This window comes from Falco cherrug, chromosome 1 (assembly GCF_023634085.1).
Source record: "Falco cherrug isolate bFalChe1 chromosome 1, bFalChe1.pri, whole genome shotgun sequence".
Classification (NCBI taxonomy): domain Eukaryota; kingdom Metazoa; phylum Chordata; class Aves; order Falconiformes; family Falconidae; genus Falco; species Falco cherrug.
The window spans coordinates 27,302,014-27,327,587 of NC_073697.1; the positions used below are offsets into that span (position 1 = coordinate 27,302,014).

Genomic DNA, 25,574 nt, shown 5'->3' on the forward strand with positions numbered 1-25,574 from the left:
CGGGCGGGACGTGTCGGTGTGGGAAGCGGAGCCCGGCGCCGGGGCCGGTTCGGCGGCGGCAGAGCGGGTGGGGGCAGCGGGCAGGCGCTCGGTAGTTGCGCGTTGCAGGGTGCGTGCGGGGGAGGAGCGGAAAGGGCGCAGGGAAGGGGCCTCGCCTCGGGGCTCTGCAGCTTCTGTCTGTTGTCCTTCGCAGAATGAAGACGATTCTCAGCAACCAGACCGTTGACATCCCCGAGCAAGGTATGTCTGCGTGTGCGTTCGAAAGGCGTTTTGCGGTGCCGAACCCGCAGCCGGTTGACATGTGTCTGCCTTTGATTTCCAGTCAGCGTTTCACTGAAGGGCCGGACCGTCATTGTGAAGGGCCCCAGAGGAACCTTGCGACGGGATTTTAACCACATCAATGTGGAGTTGTCACTCCTGGGAAAGAAACACAAGAAGGTACGTGTTGCAGACGTCTTTCGTTGCCGAGAGGGAGGGTGTCTGTACAACTAAAAAACTTCTTGCTAGTGTAGGAGATTGAACCAAAATGTTTAGTTGTAGATACGTTATTTAATTTTTTGCTTATTTCTATGTTTTCTGAAAGTGTCTGGTCTCATGGAACTGTGGGACCTACTCAGGCAACGTGGAAGTCTTGCAGTTGGAGTGAATTTGTTGATTGATTTCATTTGCAGTTAACAGCCAGTTACTGGGAAAGGGATTGATCGTTGTATGCTGTCTTATGTAAGCTGACTAGTTTTAGCTAGATAAAGTTGAAGCTGTACGTTTGACTTTCAGAATTGGCAACTTACATAAGTAGAGCAGATATTTTGTAAATAAACGAATAATAATTTTGTGCAGTCTTAGGAACTACAAAAAAAAGGGAAGAGTGGCTGATTTCAGCTACATCTTTGCAAGTATGTAGTGTGTCATTAAAACACTGGACCCACACATGGTGTTCCATTTAACAGCTGATAAATTTTACATAGGAGGCCAACATTGGAACAATGTTTAGCATTCGATAATTCGTCCTTCAGCTTGAGATGTCGGACAATCTGTCCCAGCTTCTTGTAAGAGTTGTTAGTAATGAGACAGGGAAGAAAAATGTTACATTTTGGGGGTTAGGACTTAAAAGACTTGAGCTAGGTGGGCCTTCAGTGGTCTGTCAAAGGAACGACACTTCTGTGCTTTGGTAGGTGGGCTTTTAAGTAGTTTATCTGAACTTTTTGCTCTTAGCTTGTCACAGAAATGTTTCATTTTTAGTTTTGAAGTGTAGCTGAAAGCTTTGTTAATTATTTTGGTTTTTTAACACAGCTACGTGTTGACAAGTGGTGGGGTAACAGAAAGGAGCTGGCAACAGTTCGCACAATTTGTAGCCATGTACAGAACATGATAAAGGGTGTCACACTGGTAAGTGTAGTCTCAAACATAGTTAACTCGTGTCATTTTTGTTACTCACAATAGTCTTTTACTTAAGTGAGAGCTTTTCTAAGCATTTAAGATGTAGCTCTCTCTTTCTTTACTTTTTTTTTTCTTGCACTTTCTGTCAGACAAGTTCTGTGAGTGGAAGAAAGCATGAATGTCCCTTGAGCTCAATGTCTTGCCCTTCTTAAGAAACTATTTTCAGTATATCTTGCATTTAGATTTGTCCAGTAAGCTCAATGCATCTGTTTACCTTTTGGACATACTCTGCTTTCAGTATCTGATGATGTCTTTTATCGCAGGGCTTTCGTTACAAGATGAGGTCAGTGTACGCTCACTTCCCAATCAATGTAGTTATACAGGATAATGGCTCACTTGTGGAAATCCGAAACTTCTTGGGAGAGAAATACATTCGCAGAGTGCGTATGAGGCCAGGTGAGCCCATCTGGATATGTACTTCACTGTTTCTAAAGTATTGTCTTTAGGTACTGCCATTGGTAACAGGAGATGGTGAAGGATTGATTGCTGAAGCAGCGTTTGACCATCTCAATTTATGTAATATTATGATGTCTTTGCCATTATCTAGATTTATTAATAACAATGTGTTTGTGATTAATTTTTTAGTAATGAGAGCTAGCTAATAGCTAATAACTAGTTTAGAGCTAGTTATTGTAATACAAGTTACAAGGAACTCGCGAGATCTCAACAGCATTTATAGTTGATAAACTGCAGGTGCTTAATTTTAGACTTGTCTTTCAGTTTTAAACATTGTACATGAATAGTTTCACACCACATCACAGTTTTGGTCTTTGAAGTGTGGTTGAATTTCCTGATTGTCTAGGAGCATGTATGATAAAACTTCAAAGTTATCATCTTCCCTGTTGGTTTTATTTCTGGCATGCTTGGATTTTTAGCAAAATGTCTTAACAGGCTAGGCATTTGATGGAGCTTCTTAAGCTTCCAAAAGGAGGAGACAAAACATGTCATAAACACAGTTTCCTTAAGACTGGGGAAAAGTTTCCATATCCATTTTTTTTGATAGTTCCATTTCTGGTGGAGGTATGGGTAAGGATATTTAATGTGACAACGGTGTTTTGGGGTGGCTTTAGATGAAAGCATTAGATTTGTGCAGAAACACTGGTAGATATAGTGTGAAGTTACGTACAGTGGCTTTGACTTTGATTTACTGTGGGATATTAAGGTGGGTTTGATTATTGTATTTGATTTTTTTTAAGTTGGCATTTACTTCAAAGATGGTGAAGTGCTGGCTTAAAAGCTAACAGCTACTGACTAAATAGTTCAAACTGTAGAGACTTACTTGTGTTACTATCCTTGCAAATGAAAATTTCCTGTTAGACTCGCGAGTGTCCTAGTGTTCACTCCTTGTGAGTATTTGCAATGTTGCTAGTATAAACATAGTGCTTGACTTGTCAGGGGGCAGGGGTTTTTTTAATGACTGTTGATTGTGATGACTCCAGTGTTTTCATGAACGTATGAATATGGAAAATGGCACCACCTAGCTGATGAAGCCATGCTGGAAAATTCTCTGGCTGGTACACAGTTTTGGTGATGAATGTTGTAGTGTAGTAGTGTTTAAGTAGGAATATCGCTTAGTTGCTTTCAATCCAGAGCATGACTTGCACTAATCTTTGAGTTCTGAAAGTGTGAGGGAGAACAATCCTAGAAGGGATTTATGGGAATCGGTAAACAAAGTCATAGAAGCTAATTACTGCTTAGAATACTGATTTCTAGATCTGTAGGCTGGGACAGGACATGAATATTGTTTGTTTAGTATGCTTAACATCTTCACAATGTAGTTTGTGCGTTTGCCTTTTTGTAGGTGTTTCCTGTGCAGTATCTCAAGCCCAGAAGGATGAGCTGATCCTTGAAGGGAATGACATTGAATTGGTCTCCAATTCAGGTTTGTGAAAATACACGTGTGGGAAGATACAATGATATGGCCACTTTTATCTGAAGATGTCAACTTAGCAAGCTGTCTTTTTCTGAAACCCTGAGGCAAATGGCAGCTCAGGATTTTTTTTTTTTCCTTCTAGTCGGATTAATTGCCTTTCATTGTTGTTCATGCTTTTTCTAAACTTAGATGTTTTTACAAATCCACTGAACTTTTTTTTTAAGTCAGTATCAATGGCCTTTTTGGCACCAAACTTGAGCTTTTCAGTTGTACAAACATGGAGTAATAAACTGTTACTGCCCTGAGTTTTGCCAATCTGTTTTCATTAGATCTGGCAGGATTTCAGATTGGCAATTCCTTTCTCCAAATGAAAGTTTTATATTGGTTGAAATATAAACAGAGTAAACAAAGGCTGAGAGTTGGCTTGGACTTCTTGCTTTGCTAATGATGTTGCTTTGACTGCAGCTGCCTTGATTCAGCAAGCCACTACAGTCAAGAACAAGGATATCAGGAAATTCTTGGATGGTATCTATGTCTCTGAGAAAGGAACAGTACAGCAGGCGGATGAGTAGGACTCTTAATAGGTTGGTATCATCTTAATGCAGATTGTATGTCTTCAGTGTAGAGGTGGTTACCTGATGTGGGGACTTGACAAGGTTTATTTACTTAACAAGGCTGTGGTTAAGCAGGTTCCCAACAGAGATGCTGTTGTGCTTGTAAATGGCATCGTAAGACTTAAATTTTGCTAGGTGTTTTGACAGCAACTTTCCATCTCTCACCAGCTTGGTATTATGCTACTGTATGGAAAAATACCTCACTTGGAAGTGTTATATTCTACACTGTGAATGCTAGTTATGATAGTGGCTCAGAATGTTAAACCAGCTGACCTGGCATGACAGACCAGTTTACAGATGTTAACAGAGAAGATTTTCTTAAATTAAAGTTCCTCTGGGTTGGACATTGACTTCACTAAAAAAAGTGTTCGGTGCATAATTTATATATAAACATCTTCTGTGTAATGTGTGTGTAAATGCTTGTAAACAGGACAACTATTCACATTGTGTATGCACATTCGTTACTGAAGTTGAGTACAAGGATTTGGGGATAATTTAAGAATTTTAACTGTTAAGGGAGTCTGATGCATTTCAGCCATGTATGGTTGCATACATGGTACAGAACACTTGTGCAGCGTGAGACAGGCTGACTTGCAAATAAAGTAAGTGTTGTGTGCCTTCTGAACCTAAGCTTGAGACAGAGAATGCAGATGAGAAGGGAGTTTCATAAACTACTTTTTTTTTTTTAAATCACCAGCCAGGTACCAGACACTTGCAGGCTACTGAAAAAAAATTGGTGCTGTTCTGAGTTCCTTGAGAGATGAAACAGTTTGTTACCTGCTTGTTAAACAGTCATGAGTTGTTCTGTTTAGGCATCTTTAATCTTGTCTGAATAAAATTAAATTCTTTGAGTTATTAATGTCTGTCTTGAATTAAAACTATCAGATAAAGTAACTTGTCACATGTCTGTAATTCAATTTCACATTTACAGTGCTAAAACCTTTCTAAAAGCTCTTAACTTTTTATTTACAGTTGTCTGGATCCTGAAACAAACCACCATGAGACATTATACCCGCAGGTGCCAGCTTGAAGAATCTGATACAAAATACAAACAACTTGAGAGGTTAATAAAATAAAAAATATTTCATATCTTGGCCTTTTGGGTTTTTTAAGAGCTAAATGGTGATTGTGTGGACCTGTTGAAGATCTTTGCCTTTTGGAGAAGCAGATTGTCACAGGGTAATGCAAGATAATGTTAGCACTGTGTACACGTTGGTTTACCGGTCTCCTGAGAACATTCAGACTGAATGAAGTCTGTGATTTGGAAACCTCATGGTGGTAGAACGTGGTCCCATTGTGTAAAGCCACGAAGTGGTGGTTTAAAATTGTAGCCTTAAGTAGCAAAAGCATTATTCTTGGGGAAAGGACACTATAGTGTTCTTTCACATCATTGCAGAACCTCAAATTGCAAAAGCTGATTTCCGTGTAGTTTCTGGAGGGGAATTCAAACTTGTGAAGACTTAATCTGAAATAGATAAATAACAAAACTGCAATCAGTAGAACCAGATTGATATGACCATTTAAAGTAAATACAGGGATAGAATAAGTAGTCTGACAATATGATGCTTTAGCTATATTGCTCAACTAAGAAGTTTGAAGACTTGACCTCAGTTCAGACGGAGCTTATTGCCGAGTTCCACCAACAGTGGTTTGTGTCCTCTGGGGATATAACTGTTTTTTTTTCTTGGTTGCTATGCTAATCTTGCCATGTAGCAACACGTATTTGGGCTGTTGTGCTATGGGAGAATCCACATTGGCACTTGTTAAATTCAGTTTTGAAAAAAGATTCGCAGAAAATACCAGGATAGTTTATAAACAGACTTAGCAATCAGTGGGTAAGCTTAATATTGAGGAAAGCATCTATGTGTGACAAAGAAATGCAGAACGTTGCTCAGAGCACCCACTTTGTAATTCTATAGAGTTCAATGGGTTTCTATAGAGTTTCTGCGCCTTGGAAAGTAGTAGTACTGTGTGGATGTGGAAATTTTACATGGCCAGCTTAACATTTTGAAGATTGGTTCTTGAGCGGTTCAAGCTATGTAGCTAGAGGAGTCTTCCAGAATTCTCTGTGCTCCCCCAGTGCACATGGGATTCAAGAGGAATTTCCCTATAGTACGCTTCAGGTTGATTCCATGGCTGCGGTGAGTGATTACTAGTCAGTGCCTTTGGGTGATGGAAGGATGTACGCACCACCTAATACCTGTGCTGTTGGCTGTGCTTGCAGAACATTTTGTAGTGTAAAATGGGCCGGTCCCTCATCGTTTTACTAGTAGTTACCTTTCAAATTAATGAACCTTCTGTGATGTTGACCAATGCTTGAAATATAATTGAGAAATAGTCTCATGTTTATGAACTGAGACTTCAGGTTGGGTCAAGTACTCGGAGTCTGGGGTTCAGTCAGTTGTGCATATCCTCTTAAGCAGCACTTCCACAAAGTTTCCAGTAGCCTGTAAGTGGCCATGACGCTTTCATAATTTACATTATTGACTTTATCATAATGTATTATCGTAGACCTTGTGTTTGATGCTATCTTGTGTCCAGATGCGGTTGGAAAAGCCAATGTGTTTGTATGCCTTGTCTCTTCAGAGGTGCTGGGCTACAGACAAAGTGCGTCTATCTGGTTTGGGGACCTTAAGACTGAGGTAACTAGCGTCTAGTGGAAACAGGTTGGGGGGTTCACTGTGTCTTGAAAATGGTACTAACCACTGGAAAAGAAGGTTGCAAAGTGGAGGAAGGCAGCAGGTGTTTAACTGATGGCTCTTTTTGCCCTTCTTTCCATTTCTAGAGCAGCTTCTCTACCCCTCCAGAGGTAGCGGTACTTGCCTGAGCAGCGAAGATTGATGCAATGACTGAAAAGGCTAGCCAATGTCAATTCTACATGGTGGTGCAGTTCCCGGGAGAAACCTGGTGGGGTCATTTTGAGATGACCAGAACCAGACCAAGGGAAACCTCAGGTTTGGTCCCTGAGAAGTTTAAATGACACAGTGGATTCATTTATCCTTTAAGAGTGTTATACCTGGGTTTGGTAGCTTTTGTTTAATGCAGTAATAGCAAGACACTCGTGGTTTTATCCCACCCATGGCTTGCACTGGCGCTTGACCAGGGCTAAGATGGTAATACAGATTCATTTCTATGAAAAAGTGCAATTTAGAGTTACATTCATCACTTTCTTGAGTGGGTTAATTTTTAATTTTTTTTAATCTTTATTTTGATGTTCTCTGCTAGTAAAACTTTTTATGGCTTCCTGGTTTTGGAGATGAAAAACAGCGATTGTATATTATGTTGACTTGTCTCTTGTGGGTCCTGTTACATTTGCTTAAAATGTTAATGTCTGATCTCTGCTTCACCCCATATGTAAGAGATCCAGTTATGCTGGTCAGTAACAGAGTTACCTCTAAAAGAACAAATCCAGGTTATCTTCAGAAGGTGGCCCAGGATATTCCATTCTTGTACATAGTTGAAAGTTTGTGGGGTTTAATAATACTTTTATTTGTAAACTCAAACAACTGCAGTTTCATGCTCAACGACATTGATAACATGAATATACATCACAAAACTCTTTAGTCCAGACGTTCATAGAAAAGTGCATATCAGTTCTCTCAGCTTAGTATCTTTTCAAGTCAAACTGTTTGAAAAGTTATTCCAAGGCACAGGATAGTCATAAAATGTTCTTCTTTCATTTTTTTAATAGTTGCATTTTATTTTCTGTGTACAGTAGGTGGATAAAAGTAATTTCAACAGAAACAAATGTCATCATAGCTCTTCTTCCTGTGCATACAACTACTTTCCATTTTCAAACTAAATGCTTGGGTGTGTGACTGGAGTGACTCATGTAGTGCTTTTCTACAGTTGTCTGATCTGCATCGTCCTCTGTAGAATCCAAACAGTGATGGATCTCACTGAAAGTGAGCTTGTGCCCCCTTTTTAAAATGAAACACAGATGCACCAGATGCTTTTTGCCTTAAAACGTTTTCTTCTTTTTCTTTTTTGAAAAAAAATAATGGTTAAAAGCAAGATAAGGGTAGAGAAAAGGCAGCAGGCAAAAAATATTAATGGCTTCTTCTGAGAAATAAACAAGCAGAAGCTACACTGCCTTTCTTGGTTGGAGGGACGACAGACTGAATAGTCAGCAGGAAAGCCGTTGTTGCTGATCAGGTTATTGTAAAATTTTATTGAAGGCTTTCCTTTTGAATCTGAAGTGAAGAATCCAAATCTGGGTTTAGATTTTTCTTCAGTCAGTTTAAATGCATAGTAGCCTTTAATCTTGACCTTATCAATGTAGTATGCTGGGAAGAGAAAAAAAAAAACAAAACCCAAGCCAAATGTTAATAAAACCTTGTATGACCTGCAGACTTTCTGGTAATGAGTTCAGCTTTCAAATGATTAATCTATCAATACAAAAAGTGTAATTGCATCATAAAATATTTAGGTAACACTTAAATGCTTCTACTAATACTCAACTGTCTTAAGTAGAAACAGTGCATCACTGTTTTAAAAAAAATAGAATTTGGTAATTTTCTGGACCTACTTTGTGAAAGCTGGATTTGAACAGGGTTAGTGCTGGGAGCTCGCTTTCCTGGGAGAAGCCAGATGCTGCTCTTTATTGAACCCAGCTGTGATGATTCCAGGGGAGCAGCTGCTTATCTGTGCCATGAGAGGAGCTTTCCAAAAATTTGTGCCCTGCTCCAAACCCAGCTGGTCAGCCCTGCAGGATTTGTGACTGTACGTTATACTGCCGCACCCAAGTGTCTGGTGAAAATTATGAAATCGTGAATAGCAGCCTTGGTGAGTAAAGTAAACATCTCTCCTCTAAGCAGAGAGCATAGTCGGAGATGTGACCCAGGTTAAGAACACTGTAAATTGTAAGAATCTTTTTGTGAGTACTATAAAGTCATGCTATCTGAAAATCATAATGGGAATGCTATGATGAAGTCCCCCTTAAACAACCCTTTCCTTAAATAACTTATTGTTCTCTTGTTTGCAATATGAAATCAGCATGGCAAATAAATAAGCAAATGCTCATTAGTTCTGTAGTAATTGAGAAAGAGCTAAGCACTGGTGGGGGAATGCGTTATTTCTTGTTGGTGTCTCGAAGTAATCTGAAGCCATGCTTAGCCATGAGTAGATCCATCTCATTTTTTACGTAGCTAGCTCCTAGGGAGGAGAAACCATGATAAAGTAGACTAGGTTTGGGCACAGGTGCCTCAGAAGAGCTTTTAGATGCCCCATGTCCTGATCAGGGAACTTGCTAGTGCTCACCATTAGGGAACAGTGAGCTCGGGGATGTACTGTACATCTCATTTTGGCTGTATGGTTCAGGTACTGAGGTACTGGTATCCTGTGGCTCACTGCTTTCCTTTTACCATTTGGCTGGAGGAAGAGGGATGGGAGGGGCAAGGTCCCTGCAGCATTTCTTATACAATAAGCTATTGCTGAAGATCATTGTCTTGAACATTTTTGTCCTCTACCTCCATAATTGTTCCTAATTTTTTCTCTAAAATGAAGAACTAGATTTCTGTAGGTGCCCAGGACAAAGCAAGTAGCGGAACAGGAACTGGAGTTTGACTCCCTTCAACAACAGCTCCTTAAAAAAACTGGTGACCTGCTGTATTTCTTCTGTATGTCCCTCCAGGTCTCCTTGGACTTGCTTGTGCTTTCCTGTCCAATGACTCTAGTTCAGCAAGCAAGTAAGGAGGCTCCCACCTTTATTTGTAGAGTAGAAAATAGAGTTGTCTCTTGGGAGTTGTTGGTCTGAAGTGCCACATGCTACAAACTTCTGAATAACTGCTCTGCTGTATATGCATGCCCAGGTGGCTTCTCAAGTGGTTTAAACTGGAAGCAGCCGTGGCCGCACTTCACGTGCGAGGCTCAGTGGCATTGCTTTGTGTTGTATCTGCCCTGAGCATGACTGCAGAATCAGGCCCCTCAGGGGGTGAATGCTGATGGTGAGTCCTTGCATCTCAACTGGAGCTGCTTGCTCCGTCTAGGGCAAGTGTTAGGTGCTTGCTTAGGGCATGCCTGCGTCTGTGCCAGGGAAATGGCTCTGGGGAGCTTGAATCTATCATGTACTCACCTTTTAAAATCTCTTGTACGTATTTTCCCAGGTAATAATTTCGAAGTTCATCGTTGTCTAAGGACTGGTCATCTATTCCATTTGCTGTGATGTAAATATCGATGTCACCATAGGTTTTTTTAATCCACCTGAGAACTTTGCGCACTCCCCAGGGCACCACTGCCAAACGAGAAGGGGAGCTCAGGCACGTGATGTCCTGCAGAAACTGAATGTCACGATCAAATTCATACTGGCTCCCATTCTGAGGTTCATGAATCACAAATCTGGTGGTGAAATGATTCAGCGCATAAAAGTCAGCTGCACCTTTGACAAGCTGCTTTTCCTCTCTTGTGAAAGATGGCAAAGAAGAGTATGAGAGGCCTTTTCTGTTTTTAAAGTTGATGTATTCCCTCATCATAGCTGGATAGTCCCCAGTCTTAAATATGGGATTGGCAAACCAGCCTATTTCAAACTGAAGAAACCTGCTGGCAGCTTTTGAATGAGATTCAAAGTAGGGGTTGGCAGGCTCAGCCCAGTCTGAATGCAGGGACAGGGACACCTTGCCATACTGAAAGGACCGGTACTGCTCATCATATATTCTCCAGGCCATGGCGTGTGCTATTAATAAATTGTGTGCTGCCCGATATGTATCATTGCTGCTCCTATTGTAGACATTGCTTAGCTGGTTAGGCTCATTTATTGTAATCCAAAGTTTGACCAAATCGCCAAGTTCCTGAAAACATAAAGCTGCATAGTCTTGAAAAGCATAGGCAGTAGACTGGTTCAACCATCCTCCTGTCTGCAGCAAAGGTCCTGGTAGGCCCAGGTAGGCATGAGTTGGATAATATAAGGTGACCATGGACTGGACATTGAGTTTCAGCACTTCACTGACCACACATCTGTAATACCTAAGAACTTGCCTGTTGACCACGGACAAATCTCCATTGGGTAAAATTAGTGACCAGTCAAGTGCAAATCTGTAATGGGTGACTTTCATTTTTTCCAGGAGGTCAAGTTGCCTTTTAATACTGACAAAATCCGTGCACTGTGCTGGTCGGGTTCTTAGCTTCACCCCTTTAACTTTGTGCAGGAGCCCATCTCCTGTGACATTCCAGAGGTACAGGCTGGAATCACAGAACTGCGGTGAGGAAGCCACAGATTCTGCCTGTGGAAATAAAACAAGGTGTTACAATGGGGTTTAATTAAACAAATGCTTGCTCGTAGGCTGTGTTTCTGCCTGTGTTTGGCTGTAGGATTAGTGCTGGGTGTCGGAAGGTCCCACTTAGATGCCTCGAGGGGAAGAGGGTAACCTCACCTACATGGGGTTTGTCTGTGCTAGTGGTAGTACCCGTTCTGTTCCTTCATCTACAGAAAACATTAAAATTGCACTCTCCTTTCTATTCAGCTACATGCTGGCATTTGCCCTGCCATTAGCCTACACAAATTATAGTTTCACAGAGATACATCTCCCTGATTGAGTTCGCTCTTCGGTCATGCAAACGGCAGTTCTCAGGCAGCTGGCAGAAGAGCAGGGTGGTAAGAACAAGCACCAGGGCATATACAAGGCAGGCACGGATTATTTCGCCACTGCTGACAAGATCAACCTTGTGAAACTGTGGCATAGTATTTCCTGGCCTTACTGGTAGTCCTCCCTGTGCAAATATCTGACGCAGACAGCTTGCAGCATTTGGTTATATCTCCTGCTAGTTAACAAGGCTCTGTGTAGCACATGATTTTTTTTGTTTTCTATTCCAATTTTTAAAAATACTTTGGATTTGGAATACAATACAGCGAAGCTTAAAATACTTAGATTAAATCTGATTTTTTTAAGAAAATGGACTTCTCCATGCTGCGTATTAACAACATATATAGAAGCCTTACTTTTTTTCCATTGGTCGTCAATGAATAGGTTAAATTGTGGAGATTTGTTGTTATTTTTTGAGGCTGATGTTGGTCATTGGACTACCTTTCTGTGTGCGATGACAAAAAGAGAATCCCAACACTGGCCATACATACAGTTAGCTTATCTACCAAATTTAAAGTAGAAATAGATACTGCAGGAACCAGTTTGGAGAAGAGGTGGTGTGATCTGTTTTCAAACATGAGCTCAGATGGTAAAAGCTATATGTGCTGATGTTTGTTACCTTCGCCCGTGGTGTAAATCTTTCTAAAGAATAGCTTGTTACCCACATGTCTAAGTGTCACTTAGAGCCAGGCTCAACACAAGAATCTGTTTCTGCTTCATTCAGTTATTTTAGATGAGTCCTCAAGCCTGCAGGTAGCTCTGCTATCCTCCGCACAACCACCTTGTCCCTGCTCTGTGCCACCCGCTCCGTCACGCTGTCATAGGCATCCCTATGGCCACGCTGCAAACTGGATCGGGAAACTCCCCTGGTTGAAAAATAACCCAGGAACAATCGGTTGGGGTCAACTTCTTGGCCTGATGTTTCCCGATCTGCTGTGCCACACGCAGGCACGAGCAGAGGGAGGGCAAGGGGGGGGCCAGCCTTGGACGGGCTCCCGCAGCGGGGCTTGCTGCTGCAGGAGCACCCAGCACGCTGTGACTAGCTCACTCAAAAAGCTGTAAAGTACACAAAATGAAACCTATGCAGTTACGGCTAGGCTTAACTTCTGTTTGCAGCGTGCACTGAGATTCCTGAATGCAAGGTGCCATACGCAGGCATTTATTCACAAAGTAAAGTTGTTGATCGCTCCGCCTCCAGTGGTCTTCCCGGGGTTTTATGCTTACCTTGAGAACAGACTCGGTGATACCCCAGGAGAAGTCACAGGAGAACTGAGCTTGCAAGCCTGGGGTAGACTCCCTTGGGAAAAAGCCATTTTCTCGTATGATTTGTTTATAATAAAGTGCAGATGATTTGGGAATCCTTTCCTTTTTTTCGCTATTGAAATCTACATAAAACAATCCACGCCTGATGTTGTAAGCATGTTGCCATTCAAAGCCATCAAGGAGTGACCAGGCCGTGTAACCGAACACGTCTATGTTGTCATGTTTAATAGCTGCGTAAGAGAAAGTAATATCCATGAGTCTTACATTTAGTTCTCTAACATATAAAAGAGATATTTACAAGAAAGGTCTGATCACTTTGAAAATCTTGAAGGTTTTCTCAACACTCATAGGGTTATTGGCCCATTGTCATTCATTGCAAAACTGTGACAGGCATTATGTATCTTAGCGTTTATTCATTAAAAAATAGGTACACCACTAGTTCCTTAAGAAATTAAATTACTGTAGGATACTTTATTTCTACTCTGAGCAAACATGAAGTATTATGCCACATCCACATTTTAGGTTGTGTTTGATGATTTGCAAGTAATATATAGCAATAATATTAGAGAATCATGACTAAAAATTAAAGGTGGAACAGTTGATCTAGTCTGTGACTTTGTATTTGTCATGAAGCTAAAATTCCCTACCTTTATTAAAGATCTCTGCAAGCTCTAACATTTAGGAATGTCTATCCAGCTTCTAGATTGACACATTAACTATGTCGGTATGGGACATATGATGACTTTAGAAGAAGCTGAGTTGATCTACCCAGAGACTGAAGCGCTTCATTTCTTCACAGCATAAATGCAGCACATGCGTGTTTCTTCAGACAATCTTATGTCCCTCTGCCTTGCAAAGCAGCACACATATAATCTTTTATATATATACGAGAAAGATGACAAAATGGCTGCTTTCTCAGATGTGGGACCCGATTCCCCAGGCAGGGCAGCAGAACTTCCAAAACAGCTTCTCGCTGGACACCAGCTAACGTGACGTTCGTTACCCACTTACAGCGTGTGCCAGCTGGCAGCCTGGAAGAAAAAGTCCAGGCTCCATGGTCAACACTAGCTGCCTGTCGCCAGCTTTAAGCCAGGAAATAACTCGTGATCACTGCTCAGGTTAACCTTATAAGGGCTGGAATATTAAGGGCAAAGCAGTGACCAAGGGGGGTTACCAAGGATTTTGACACAGGCAGACGAACGGCCACATTTTACCTGAAGTCCACTGAGGGTAAGCCAAGGAATAAACCCAAAGTATTCTCGTTTAAAGCTCTGTTCTTGCCCAGTGCTGCTTTGCCTGATTTTCTCAGTACTTTTCACTGTGCACACCACGCTGCAGCTTCAGCAGGGGGCAGTTTTGCAGTGCTTGTGTCCCTGCAGCAGAGCGACAAGGCACCCAGCAGCGCTGACAGTCACCATGGTATTTTACTAGCTGCTGGATGAAGAAATCAGAAAGCCCAAGAGCTTGCAGTGTAAATATACAAGAAACTGACAGACAAGGCCAGAATACTGGTAAGGAGAAGAGGGAATGTAACGAAGCAATACAATGGCATGTATTTTCAAGAAAAATGACTTGTAAATATTAGGGAACCTATGGGCCAAAGTACAAAAATGCCTGAAAATACCAATTGCAAAACACAGAGGTGGAGAATGATGTAGAGGATGAAGAGACAGGCCAGACAAGCCTTGCAAGTAAAGATGAGTACTTTGTGTCTGCAGTGAGGAAGGTTGAACAAATGGAAGTAGACATACAGGGACAGCATAAGGTACAACAGAGAAAAAAAATATTTTTTTCTAGATGCATACTGAATGCATGGGAGCTAAGTTTAACTGTCAGAGCAAAAAATGCCGTGGTACTTGAGATGCTTCATGCCTAGATGAGAAATTCTGGCAGTTTAAATGGGTAGGGGGAAAAGCGCTATTTAGTGTATATTTTGCAGTAAAAAGAATTAACAGGTGGGTGATAGGTAGAGATCCTGTGGATCGGCATGAAAGCATGTCCACAGTATTGTCTGCGGTGACACCGAAAGGAGAGGGCAGAAACAGAAGTCTGATCCTCACTGAGCGTTAGGGTGGGGATAAGAAATTCCTCCTAAAAAACAAGGGGGTGGCTGGGGGCAGGAACGAGGGGCTGAAGGCAGACAAAGTTGGGAGTTAAGGTCCCTGTGTCACCAGAGGTGACAGCCACAGAAGGCGATCTCAAGGCATTTCTATGCCTGCTATAGGCGGAGCCTTGGAGTCCTGTAGAAGTAATAGGTTCAGCACCGACGGGCGTATGCATGCTGCTAAGAAGCTGTAGTTTAAATTGCATACTTGTGTCATAATTGAGGTCAGTTCATTGCAATGGTGATGTTACACACCATATATTTTCATGACTCACAGTGCCGTGAGTTACAGACGTACAGTGCAAAGTTGACAGCACTCTCCTTGAGCGCACACACGTGAGTATAGCTCCTTATAGCCTGCTACATGCTATCTCAGCAGTCACCATCCCATTACAATTTGGCCTCTACAAATGATATTTTGAGGTTACCATGATCTAACTGATTTTGCTGCAAACAGCAAGTTTATACCTCACTTCTCTGTAAGTAAAAATATGAAAATGTGTTCCAAGTGTTATTCCTGATCAGACAAATTAAAAGTTTGCTTCATGAAAAATGTGTTAAGAGATAATCTTGTATTTTGCGGAGGAGATTGAAGTATCTGCATACATAATAATGTAGCTGACAGTTCTTGAGAAACAGTTATTGGCTGAACATTGACCAAGTATTTCAGAAGCGTGAATTCACGGATGGTTATTACAGCAGGTCTGCTGTAGGCGATTTAAAAAAAAGAACACGCTGTGGATTTTCTTATGTATGTGTCCAAAAATTTACCTGTTCCACATCTCCAGATCCAGGCCTGCATCTAGACTTCCCTGCTGTGTCACTGCAGTATTTAAAATATCATAAACCAAATATTGGAATGTAACTCCTCCAAAAATGGAGAAGGCAGGACACAGCGCACAGTTGTGCTATGTGCAGTTTATAATTTGAACCAACTTTAAATATATCTGGATAACCTCCATTTGGAGATTAATTACATTTGTTGATGATACGGTACTTCCTGACTTGGCATCAGAGTAAACAATTACTCGTATTTTCCCTTTTCTGAGGATAAGAAAGGTTTTTGCAAAGGCACCCGAGCCACTCCGTAGCTGCAGCACGGCACCAGCAGTGGGGCAGCCTGCTGGGGGGATGGCTCTGGGACCAGAAGCTGTCCCTCTTCCAGTGCCAAACCTACAAACTGGGTGAGGGGGAAAAGAAATACTGGTTTTGCAAAGGCTTTAGGTACTAACAGTGTTTATATTTCATACAAAATTAAATATTTTGCCTTCAGAGAGCACTCCTGTACCCTGGCTTTATGAAGGGCAAATACCAAGTTTAAAACTATGTTATTAAAACTTATTCTGTTTGGCATGCAATAATCCTGAAAAATGATTGCCCTTCTCCTGCTGATTCCCTTCATGCATTTGACGTTGGAATAGGACCCCAGCATGGCAATGACAGTCTGTAGTCACGGTCTCACCTTCCCGTTGTCAAGGTATGTACCTGCACAACGGTTTTACAGGCAGACTGTCAGCAGTGAAAAGGGATATCCAATAGATTTGTTTTCATTAATTTCTGACCAACACAGATGTTGGACTTCGGCTTTCTGGGACAGGGACTGTCTTTTTTTCTGTGCTTGTACAACACCTAGAATGAGTAGATCCTGATCCATGACTTGTACTGATGCAGTATAAATAATTAATAATTAACTTAGTCACCATTATCTCTTTAAAAAAATGATTAAATCATTACAGAGCTTAGTATCAAATGATCATAAAAAGCCCTCCAAAAATCCAACAACTAACTTGTGTACAAACCTTGTAAAACCTTATTAATGAAGTTTTTCATCATGTAGATGGCTGTGGTGTCATCTGTTTTCACATGGCTGTCAGTGAACCAGCCATTCTCTGCAATCAAGATTCGAGGACTGTTGTACTCCAGTTTAATCCAGTTCAGTACTTCCCTCAAATTGAGTGACAAATTTTGTCCCATTTTTGGTAGAGTGTTTGGAGGTTTAAAGTTATTAGGACCAAAGGAAAATGCAAAGAAGTCAGCTGTTCCCTTTATGTAGTTTTTTTCATCCTCAGTAAACCGTGGCAAAAATGAGAATTTATTTTTCAGTTCTTCTGGATAATCACCGTCCCCATATATGGGTTTAGCAAACCATCCGAGTACTCTCTCCATAGACTGCTGACATTTAGAAATGTCCAAAGCATCTTCCGATTTGTTAGGTTCAATCCAGTGGGATCCCAATACTATGGACATCATCCCCTTCTGATATGGTTGAAAGTGTTTTTTGTAGTTATGCCAAACTTTTGCGTGAGCCTGATGAGAGAAAAACAGCATTACATTGTAAGTCTCTAACACATCTGTGCACATTGGCAGCTAGACAGGCAGGTGGCTGCATCTGATTCACCACAGGCCTCTATGGAAATATTAACAAACAGTTAAGGCACGCTAATTACCCTGCATAGTCGTAAAGGGTAATCGCTGTTATACTGCAAGGTACCTCAAGATGATGGTAATGCTCGGTATCTCATGCGTGGTGTTCCTATAACACATCAAGGCTGTGGCTTTTTGCCTTTTCATATAGGTCTAGATTTCACGAGCAGTCCCAGCAGGGATGTGAATAGCTGTTACACAGACACTTTGGGACTAAACAGCTGTTCATGGTGGGATTTGATCTCCATGATCTAGACAGTCCCATCTATGTCTTTCTTTGTCAAGCAGTGATTCCTGATACAGTTAAAATTTTAAACCATCTTTAAAATTGTTCCATAAATTATGCATCTCAAATGATGTGTCCTTTGTCCATGTTGGCTGTGTGCTATTAACTGCTCTGTGCTATGGGGGCTACCTGGATTTACTCTCTTCAAACTACATCCACCCCATCCCTCTTCTTGGGATATACTTCCATTTGGTTTAGTTTGGCCTAATCATATGAGCAAGTGTTCAACTTTTGATATTTGTGTAGTCCCTAAATGTAAAAACTTAAGAGAAAGGACCCAGCTGTGAAGTTTGAACCCAAACGTCAAGTTTCACAGTTCTGTATGAGAATTTTGATCCAGAATTTTAGTTCATTCCTTCTTTGAAGCTGCTATAATAATATTTTTTCTGACAGCACATGCAACAGCACAGAATGAAGCTTCATTTGAAGTAGAGAGCAACAACACCTTGGTTTCAAAAGGTAATTTGGCAGCAGTATCTCATAAGTTCTATTGGGTATGGCATGTTTTAGTACTTGTAGCTGGCCAAATATTGACTGCCCTGGGACAGACAGAAGTTTTGCTACTCAAGTTAGTGACAAAGCATACCTTGTATCACATCTTAATTCCATTTTTCTGATTATCATCCTGTTTTAGAATGCTTAACATTGTCACACACTCTATTTACCTTTAAATGTCAAGTTGCTAATTACTTAAATAAGAGAATACGGCAGCTGAAATTTACACAAAAAAAAGAATACACGACAGCCTGAAGGACCACTAGCATTGTCAAAGTCCCAGAGGAAAAGGGGAGAGCTCAGGTGTCAGAGAAGGGTGATTCTGGATCGCAGCATGAATCACACCAGAAGATCTGACACAAGGGAAGGGAGCTGATCTCTCCCAGCTGAGGAGTTGTCAAGTAACTCAGGGTTTACCTTATTCCTGAAGTGTGGCTTTACACTCTTAAGACAGAAAGAAAATAACTGCGCCCATAAAAAACATCAAGAAGCATTGTGAAACACTCAGAGTGCCATTAGACCACCACCATTACCAAGCCAAACAGCATTGCTTACCTTTGACTATAATTTCAGTTAATATATCTAGAAACACCAGCCTTGACAGTTTAAAAAAAACAGAAGACCTGATGTGGTAGATATTTGGTTAAGCTAGGGAGCACCAAAGAATTACAGTTTGTGGAATTTTGTGTATCAGTTATTTATGGTTTCTAAGGTCATGCCCGTAACATTTGTTCAAGGTCTGTCTTTGAAAATACTGATAAAGTAACATTAACCTTTGAAATGCAGGTTCTGTAGCTGAAAAGGGAAGTCAGCAAAACTGTAATCACAGGCAAATTGCAAGATACAGTTAAAATATTATAAAATGGATTTCTTACTTGTCTCATCAGAAAATTTAAGCGGTCAGGGCCATTTCCTCAGTTATCCTTGCTGTCCTCTCCTGGAGGTCCCTCCAGCCCAGGGTGACTGCTGAGGCCAGACTTGCTTTGTTCTCTGCCTCTAGTGATTTCTCACCTGGTTAGTATTTTTTTTTCCCCAGACACAGGCTACTAACACCATTGTTTAGCCAAAGATATATGGTTGCATTGGCTTAACAAGAAAAACCCTGCTGAAGCCAGCTGCGCTATGCACAGTGCCAAGCAGCGTGACAACAGCACCAGGTAAATCTTAGCAATCACACATTTCTAGGTGAAGTGGAGAAAGATGGCTTTGCCAAACCCCAGCTAATTAGAATGCAATACTGACATGTAAAAGACAATCAGGGACAAGTCATTGTATTCATACACATTTTCAGGAGGTTGATTAGAAAAAAAGTAAAATTTCTAGTAAAAAAGTTGTCTACAGTAGAGAATACAGTCACAGGTATAATTCTACAGGAGCAGACTTCAAGTACAAATAATTAAATTTAATGAGTCAAGATAGGATTCCCATACACAAATTCACATGTGTCACTGATACCGCTTAATTCTGAGGGTTAACTCTATGGAAAAAAAATTGTCACTGTCTGTAGTAAGGGCTGCTACAGGCATAGTAGAGACAATAACATTTGCTTGTCTATAATTCTGTTTTAAATTGTTAATTATCTGTAAAGCAGCTTAACATTCTCAGGTGGAAGGTGTTTGCTAAGTGCAAACTTACTGTTGATGGAACCAACTGAATAATATAATTTGTTTTGTAAGACCACATATGAAACAAACATCAATTTAAAAGCTGTATCATAGCTCAAATCGGCTGTTTTGAGTAAATCTCAACTAATCTTTTTTCAGTTAGAGTTTAATCCCTAATCTTTCACTTTCCTTGTTAGATCAAGGACAAATGTCAAGGCTAAGTACACAGTGAAAGCTAGATCAATATTGTGTATTTATTCTAGATGCATGCGACACATTAATATAGAAATTATTCCATAGACTTGAAAGTCAGAGGGACTGCTAAGTCAGTTAGTATTAACCCTGTAAAAAGCCTGGATAAGTCAATTTAATAAAATCAAGACAACAGTATTGTTCTCCTCTCTTCTTCAAACTCTGATCCTGTAATTTAACATGTATGTACACAGAGCTTACTATTGAAAGACCAATTCTTAAGATATGTTAAAGTCAAGCAATTTTCCTTGAATGTCTCAGCAATGAGCACTCAAAACAATGTCAGAGGTATATGGAGTTGTTTTAGTGTGCTGGAGGGCAAGAATATTTAGGAAAACTAGAATTTAAAAAATGTTAGTAAAATTATTCTGGCTTCATGTTTAATTATTTGTTTTTTAAACCATGAAGAGCTAGAATGCAGAGTCTGATGATGATGGTGTTAAGTATCACTTCAGAAGAAGGCCAGGTGTGTGTGGCTTATTTGGAGAGTATATTTCAATTCAAGGCCCTTTTGGTCTGTAGTAAAGATGACATGTCGTCAGTAGAGTTAAAGCCTTTATTTTGCAAACTGACTTTGAAGCTCAGTCCTTGTGAAGAAAAAAAGGGCTCTTGAGATGTAGGCAGCTAAATTTCTAAGAGGGTGGTTTGAAGGACTGAGGCTTTACTATGAAATTTGTCGTATGCTAACCGTCTTGCATTTGGATTTTGGTTTTCCTCACAATTTCCAAGAATAATAAGAAAGCTAACCTGAAAATAACAAATCATATGGAAAAAGTGTGAATCAGGGCTGAATTTAACCTCATCACTGGTGGCTATGGCTACTAGTGGTTGAAAAATGTTCCAGTGAAGACATTTACAAGCATAGACCACTCTGCTGTCCACCCTAGAGCCGTACCTGATGGAGACAGATTTCCCTCCTGTAAAAAATACGGGCACTGGTGTAGCTTCATCTTTCTAGATCCTGAGGAAAGGAGGCCCCTTTGGAGGAAGGGAAGAAAGTGTCTGGTTGGACACAGAGATAAGAACTATTCCCCCTTCATTCTGTAGAAATTTGTTTTTAAGGAGAATGAATTATCGGACTTCTCTGGGACATGCTCATCCAAAGATCCCAAAGGCAGCAGTGTCCCTAAAGAAGAGGTGCTGGCATAGGGAGAGCTACCAAAGAGCTGGGAGCAATGCAGCTGGGCGCAGAGATGAACCTGGTCTGTGGACGGATCTATATGGAGACACCATGTTTGAAAGTGAATTTATTGCCTTTTCCCAGTATGAGATACGGAGGTGTGTCCATGAAGAAAATTTTTAGGGAGACCTTATCCTGACATTTTTTTCCTGGGCTCTGCTGTCAGATAAAAAGGAGTGTGAATGATCTTTAACAGGAAAAAAAGAAGCAGCCCCTTTTTGCCCGTTATATGGTAAAGGCAGAACTGCCCAGAGGGCACTGATACAGAGGAGGAAAAGAAGACAGCTTGGTCTGCAGTTTGTGATATTTACAAAACTCAATCTAAGTAAAAGAACATAACTAGATCCAGAGAAAATGATAATAATATATCAGGTATATATCTCATTTAGCTCCAACCATGATTCATCTGCTTTATATTTTCTTGCTTCTTCTCAGATTTATTTACTGTAAAATCAAAGAAAACCATTTCGGTTTTCTGTGTGCAGGTTTTTCTTCTCTGCCTTGGTATGACAGCTGCCTCAGGAGCAAGCTCATAGCTACTGTATGTTCTTTGATGTGTCTTTCAAATGTCACATGGCAAGTTACATGTTATCATTAATTGTCTTCCAATGTCGCTTTTGGGAAGTACAGTCTCCTTTAATGAACAAGGGAGATACACTTTTGACGGCCATTCTCCATTCGGTATAAGATTCCACATGCTCCTTCTGTTAGTGGTAATGATCATAAAACTGAATAGAGATTTATCTAAGTGAATCCCTTAGGAATTTATAATTTGTAAGTGTCAAACTTCCAAATTTCCTATTTATTTCCATGGAAGTAGTATCAGGTCTTTTACAGTGATCAGTAACAATTATCACCCTCCGTGTATGAATGAACTGAAACATAATACCACCTATGAATTCTGTAGAATGGCTGACTTTAATTACATTTTATTAAGAAAAAAAAATTGTAAGGAAGAGTTGACTCATGTCTACTGCTATCTCAAGAGCTTCCATTCCACCTCCAACCCTGAACATCAAACTCCAGTTCCTCAAATACATAACTACAAATCTGAGATTCTTCATGAAGACCTAAAATCTTCGGAAAGAGAATAAGCTGCTAATACTTTAGGTAATGTTCATGGAGCTGTAAGAAAGAGACAGCATAAAAATAACTTCTGCCCAAGAATAATAAAATACTAGTCAATGGATTGTGTATTGCTGGAAATCTCATTAACTCTTTCATAGAAGTGATTTATTTTATACTCAGATTCACACTTTAAAACTAGAACAACTATCAGATCAAGTCTGAGAGTTAAATAATATTGACCAATGAACTTAGGTCAGTAATTTGTGTATCAGACCCAGCTGTGCTTGGCTTCCTGGAACACCCAACTGATTCTTCAGCAGAGGTACTGCTCCCTGTGTGCTGCTTACACGGATTTTACAGAGTGGGAAAATGCAGAGAGTGCCTAGTTGGTACCCCCGATTTGATCGTGCTACTCAGAAATGAAGGCAAGAAATGCTACAAACTTACATTGTATCTTTTACATGTATTATGTTGAATATATTTTATATAGCACTTGAAAAATGAAACAAATGATTGAGCATCAGTTCTCTTTGAGATGCTTCACAAATCTCAATAGCTAAATCATTCTTGTGCCAAGCCTGAAATTGGTTGGTGATTCAGAGTGCTCAATGACTTTTCTATGTTTCTATGTAAAACTGTTGACTACAGTGTAAATTTTCTGAAAAATTCTGCAGGTTCAAACCCAGAAGCAAACACAAGAAACAGAAATGGTCAGTCAGTTGCAGAATATTTTTAACTACTCTGGCAACTATTTTTTCCTACATGCATACTTCTTTCTGTAGGACAAATATATTCAGATTTATTAATTAATTACCTTTATAATGTATGGTAGGTAGTAGAAAAATTCTCTTTGTGACAGACAGGAGTAGTTTAAGCAGGGGGAATTATACTAGCTGCTCTATCAGAGACAGGATAGTGACCTGCTCTGTAAAGTACTTTGAGCACTACAGATGAAAAACATGCTGTATTGATATTGTTAATTCTTATATTAAACTGCTGTTATTAGAAAATGTTTTAAATTATAGCAGGAGAAAATAAGAATATACGCTCCTATGCATACGAACTAGCTACTCTGTAGGATGAAATTAATAATCTGTCAGAGGTGTTGCTATAAACTCTGTAAAGTTATTGAGAATACCAGGAACAACATCTGCACTTTTTCCTTAAAAAATATGACCCACTTCAGACGTCATTTTGTCCTTCCTAAAGAAAGAATACCATGAACTTAAGATCCAGTACTGCAGCTGTCGAAGCTGTTCATCATGGGATTGAGATTTTTGGATGTGTAATTCTGCAGAAGACAGCTGATAAATAAGACTGACATAAAAATTAAAATGTTGAAAATATCATGGAAATAATGTGATTTTGAAACTCAAATACTGAAGAGGACATTTGGGTTTTACAAACGCCCAAACTGCTGACCTTGCTAGTTTAGCAATAAATGTTTCGAGATATGATTTTACTAAGATAGAACTAATCATATTTATATATACACACCCTATTGCTAATACAACTGATCCAATATGCAAATGCAAATAAATTTAATTTTAAACTAATAGAAGAGTTATTTTAGTGTAGCCAAATGAATGGTCATGTCAGTGTGTTTAAGTAAGTGGAGAGAATAAATAAATAAAATCATGTTCTTTAATAGCCAGATTTTGTAGGCAAAACCTGATTTAAATAAAGTGGTAAACAAGCACTTTAAAACAAGTAATTACTGAATCAGCTGTTCTGACAACAACAATAAAATCAGCATGAGGATTAAAAAAATACTGCCTTAGCTAAGGGTTATTTCTCAGTGTTTTCACATTCTTTCATATTTTTTTTAAACATTGATTACATGATTGATTCCTCCCAGAATTTCCCATGGCAGTGCAAGATCAGTTTGTAAAATCTTACTATACTGTACCTTGATCAAATTGTGTCCTACAGAGTAGACGGTTGTTATTTTCCCTTTCTCCCCAGGAGCATGAATACCTGTGCCATACCCATGCCAAGCAATTAAATAGGGATTGTGGATTGTAATCCAATATTTAACACGATCCCCAAAGGTCTGGAAGCAAAAGGTGGCATAGTCATTGAAGATATCAATTACTGACTCATTTTTCCATCCCCCGTATTTTTCTTGCAGCATCAAGGGCAGGTCCCAGTGGTACAGCGTAACCATGGGGTCAATATTTCTGTAGAGCAGAGAGTCAATAAGGGTGTTATAATACTGGAGTCCTTTTTCATTGGGAGCTGCTACCACTCCAGTGGGAAAAAGCCTTGACCATGAAATTGAAAACTGGTAAAAAGTAACTCCCAAAAAATCCAGAGCAGACAAATCTTTGTCCAACAAAGTGTAACTGTCACCGTCTGTGCTGTCAGGATCCCTGAGCTCCGAGTGGATGAAGTGGTCCCAGATGGAGGAGCCTTTCCCATCCTCCCTCCAGCTGCCTTCCACCTGGAAAGCCCCTGTCCCTACACCCCAGAGAAACTCTTTGGGGAAAGTGTCATACAAAAACATCTGTGTTTCACTCACAGGGCTGAAGTGTGGGTCCTTTTTCCACACAGGTCTTCCCTCTCCAGCAAGCCCTGTAACTGTCTTTGTGAAAACTAATGTCCAAAAAGCAACGAACCTCTCCAGTCGTCGGCCACACATTACGCTGGTTTACAGTGCCAGTGTTAAAAGTCAGGTTTCTTGCTCTGATGCTGAAAAAAATCCATTCACTCGCCGGAGTCCCCACCGTGCAGACTGTCTTCATTTGCCACGAACTGCTGGAGTGTCTTATCAAAGCTTCACTAAAAGCTTGTGATCGTAAAAGCCCTGTCAATGATTAGCCTGAACTGTGAGACCTAGAACAGGTCAGAGAACGGCATAATTTTTAGGAAGGTGGCCTCCCTATGACAACTGAGACACCTAGCTGGCTTCTTACTGCAGGAAAACAGGCTGCCCGAACAATATAAACACTAGTAACTAATTTATCATTATTTAAAGTTTGGTCATTTGGGTGGGAGCATATAGGTGACAGAGGGTGCAAAGAAGCTATCACATCCTTTATTCCTTGTGCAGCTGTATATTGAGGAAATGTGGCAGAAATACAATTCAGACTATGCAGTCTCCAATTAAAAGGTGATTTATCCCGCCTGTGTAACTGGATGGCTGGAAGGACAGTGTGTCATTCCTCAGTCCTGCCCTGCTCAAATGTCTGTACTTCTGCTGAAAATTCTCCCTGGACTCATGGGAAATTGTTTTTGTGGACAAGAAATATATGCACAACCCACTAACTATTCAAAAAGGCAAAGCAAGTCAGTATTCCTTTCAAACACATGCAAGCATTTTTTCTACCCTATATAAAGCTCTGCTGTACTGCTCTACATACAGCAGCAGTACAAAATTAACAGGGAACTGTTCCAG

The 25,574-nt window shown here is 40.3% G+C and overlaps 2 protein-coding genes across 4 annotated transcripts; one reads left to right on the forward strand and one right to left on the reverse strand.

Annotated features, from left to right (window-relative positions):
• The first annotated feature begins 82 nt into the window (after positions 1 to 82).
• On the forward strand, positions 83 to 5,018 carry RPL9 (ribosomal protein L9). 2 transcript variants are annotated; one of them, XM_027799800.2, is made up of 7 exons: positions 83 to 240; positions 323 to 438; positions 1,291 to 1,386; positions 1,701 to 1,833; positions 3,239 to 3,319; positions 3,776 to 3,894; positions 4,622 to 4,970. In XM_027799800.2, the coding sequence occupies exons 1-6, from the start codon at positions 195 to 197 to the stop codon at positions 3,880 to 3,882; spliced, it is 579 nt and encodes a 192-aa protein (XP_027655601.1). In that variant the 5' UTR covers positions 83 to 194; the 3' UTR covers positions 3,883 to 3,894; positions 4,622 to 4,970. The 2 variants fall into 2 exon arrangements, with proteins under 2 accessions (XP_027655601.1, XP_005435304.1); XM_005435247.4 differs by having other exon boundaries at positions 84 to 240; positions 4,897 to 5,018.
• On the reverse strand, positions 4,866 to 24,926 carry KLB (klotho beta). Of its 2 annotated transcripts, none has more exons than XM_055700931.1 (5): positions 24,087 to 24,926; positions 16,668 to 17,175; positions 12,726 to 12,994; positions 9,998 to 11,141; positions 4,866 to 5,389 (listed from the first exon to the last, which is right to left on the reverse strand). In XM_055700931.1, the coding sequence occupies exons 1-5, from the start codon at positions 24,816 to 24,818 to the stop codon at positions 5,385 to 5,387; spliced, it is 2,658 nt and encodes an 885-aa protein (XP_055556906.1). In that variant the 5' UTR covers positions 24,819 to 24,926; the 3' UTR covers positions 4,866 to 5,384. The 2 variants fall into 2 exon arrangements, with proteins under 2 accessions (XP_055556906.1, XP_027655602.2); XM_027799801.2 differs by having other exon boundaries at positions 4,866 to 8,210.
• Positions 24,927 to 25,574: the final 648 nt, after the last annotated feature.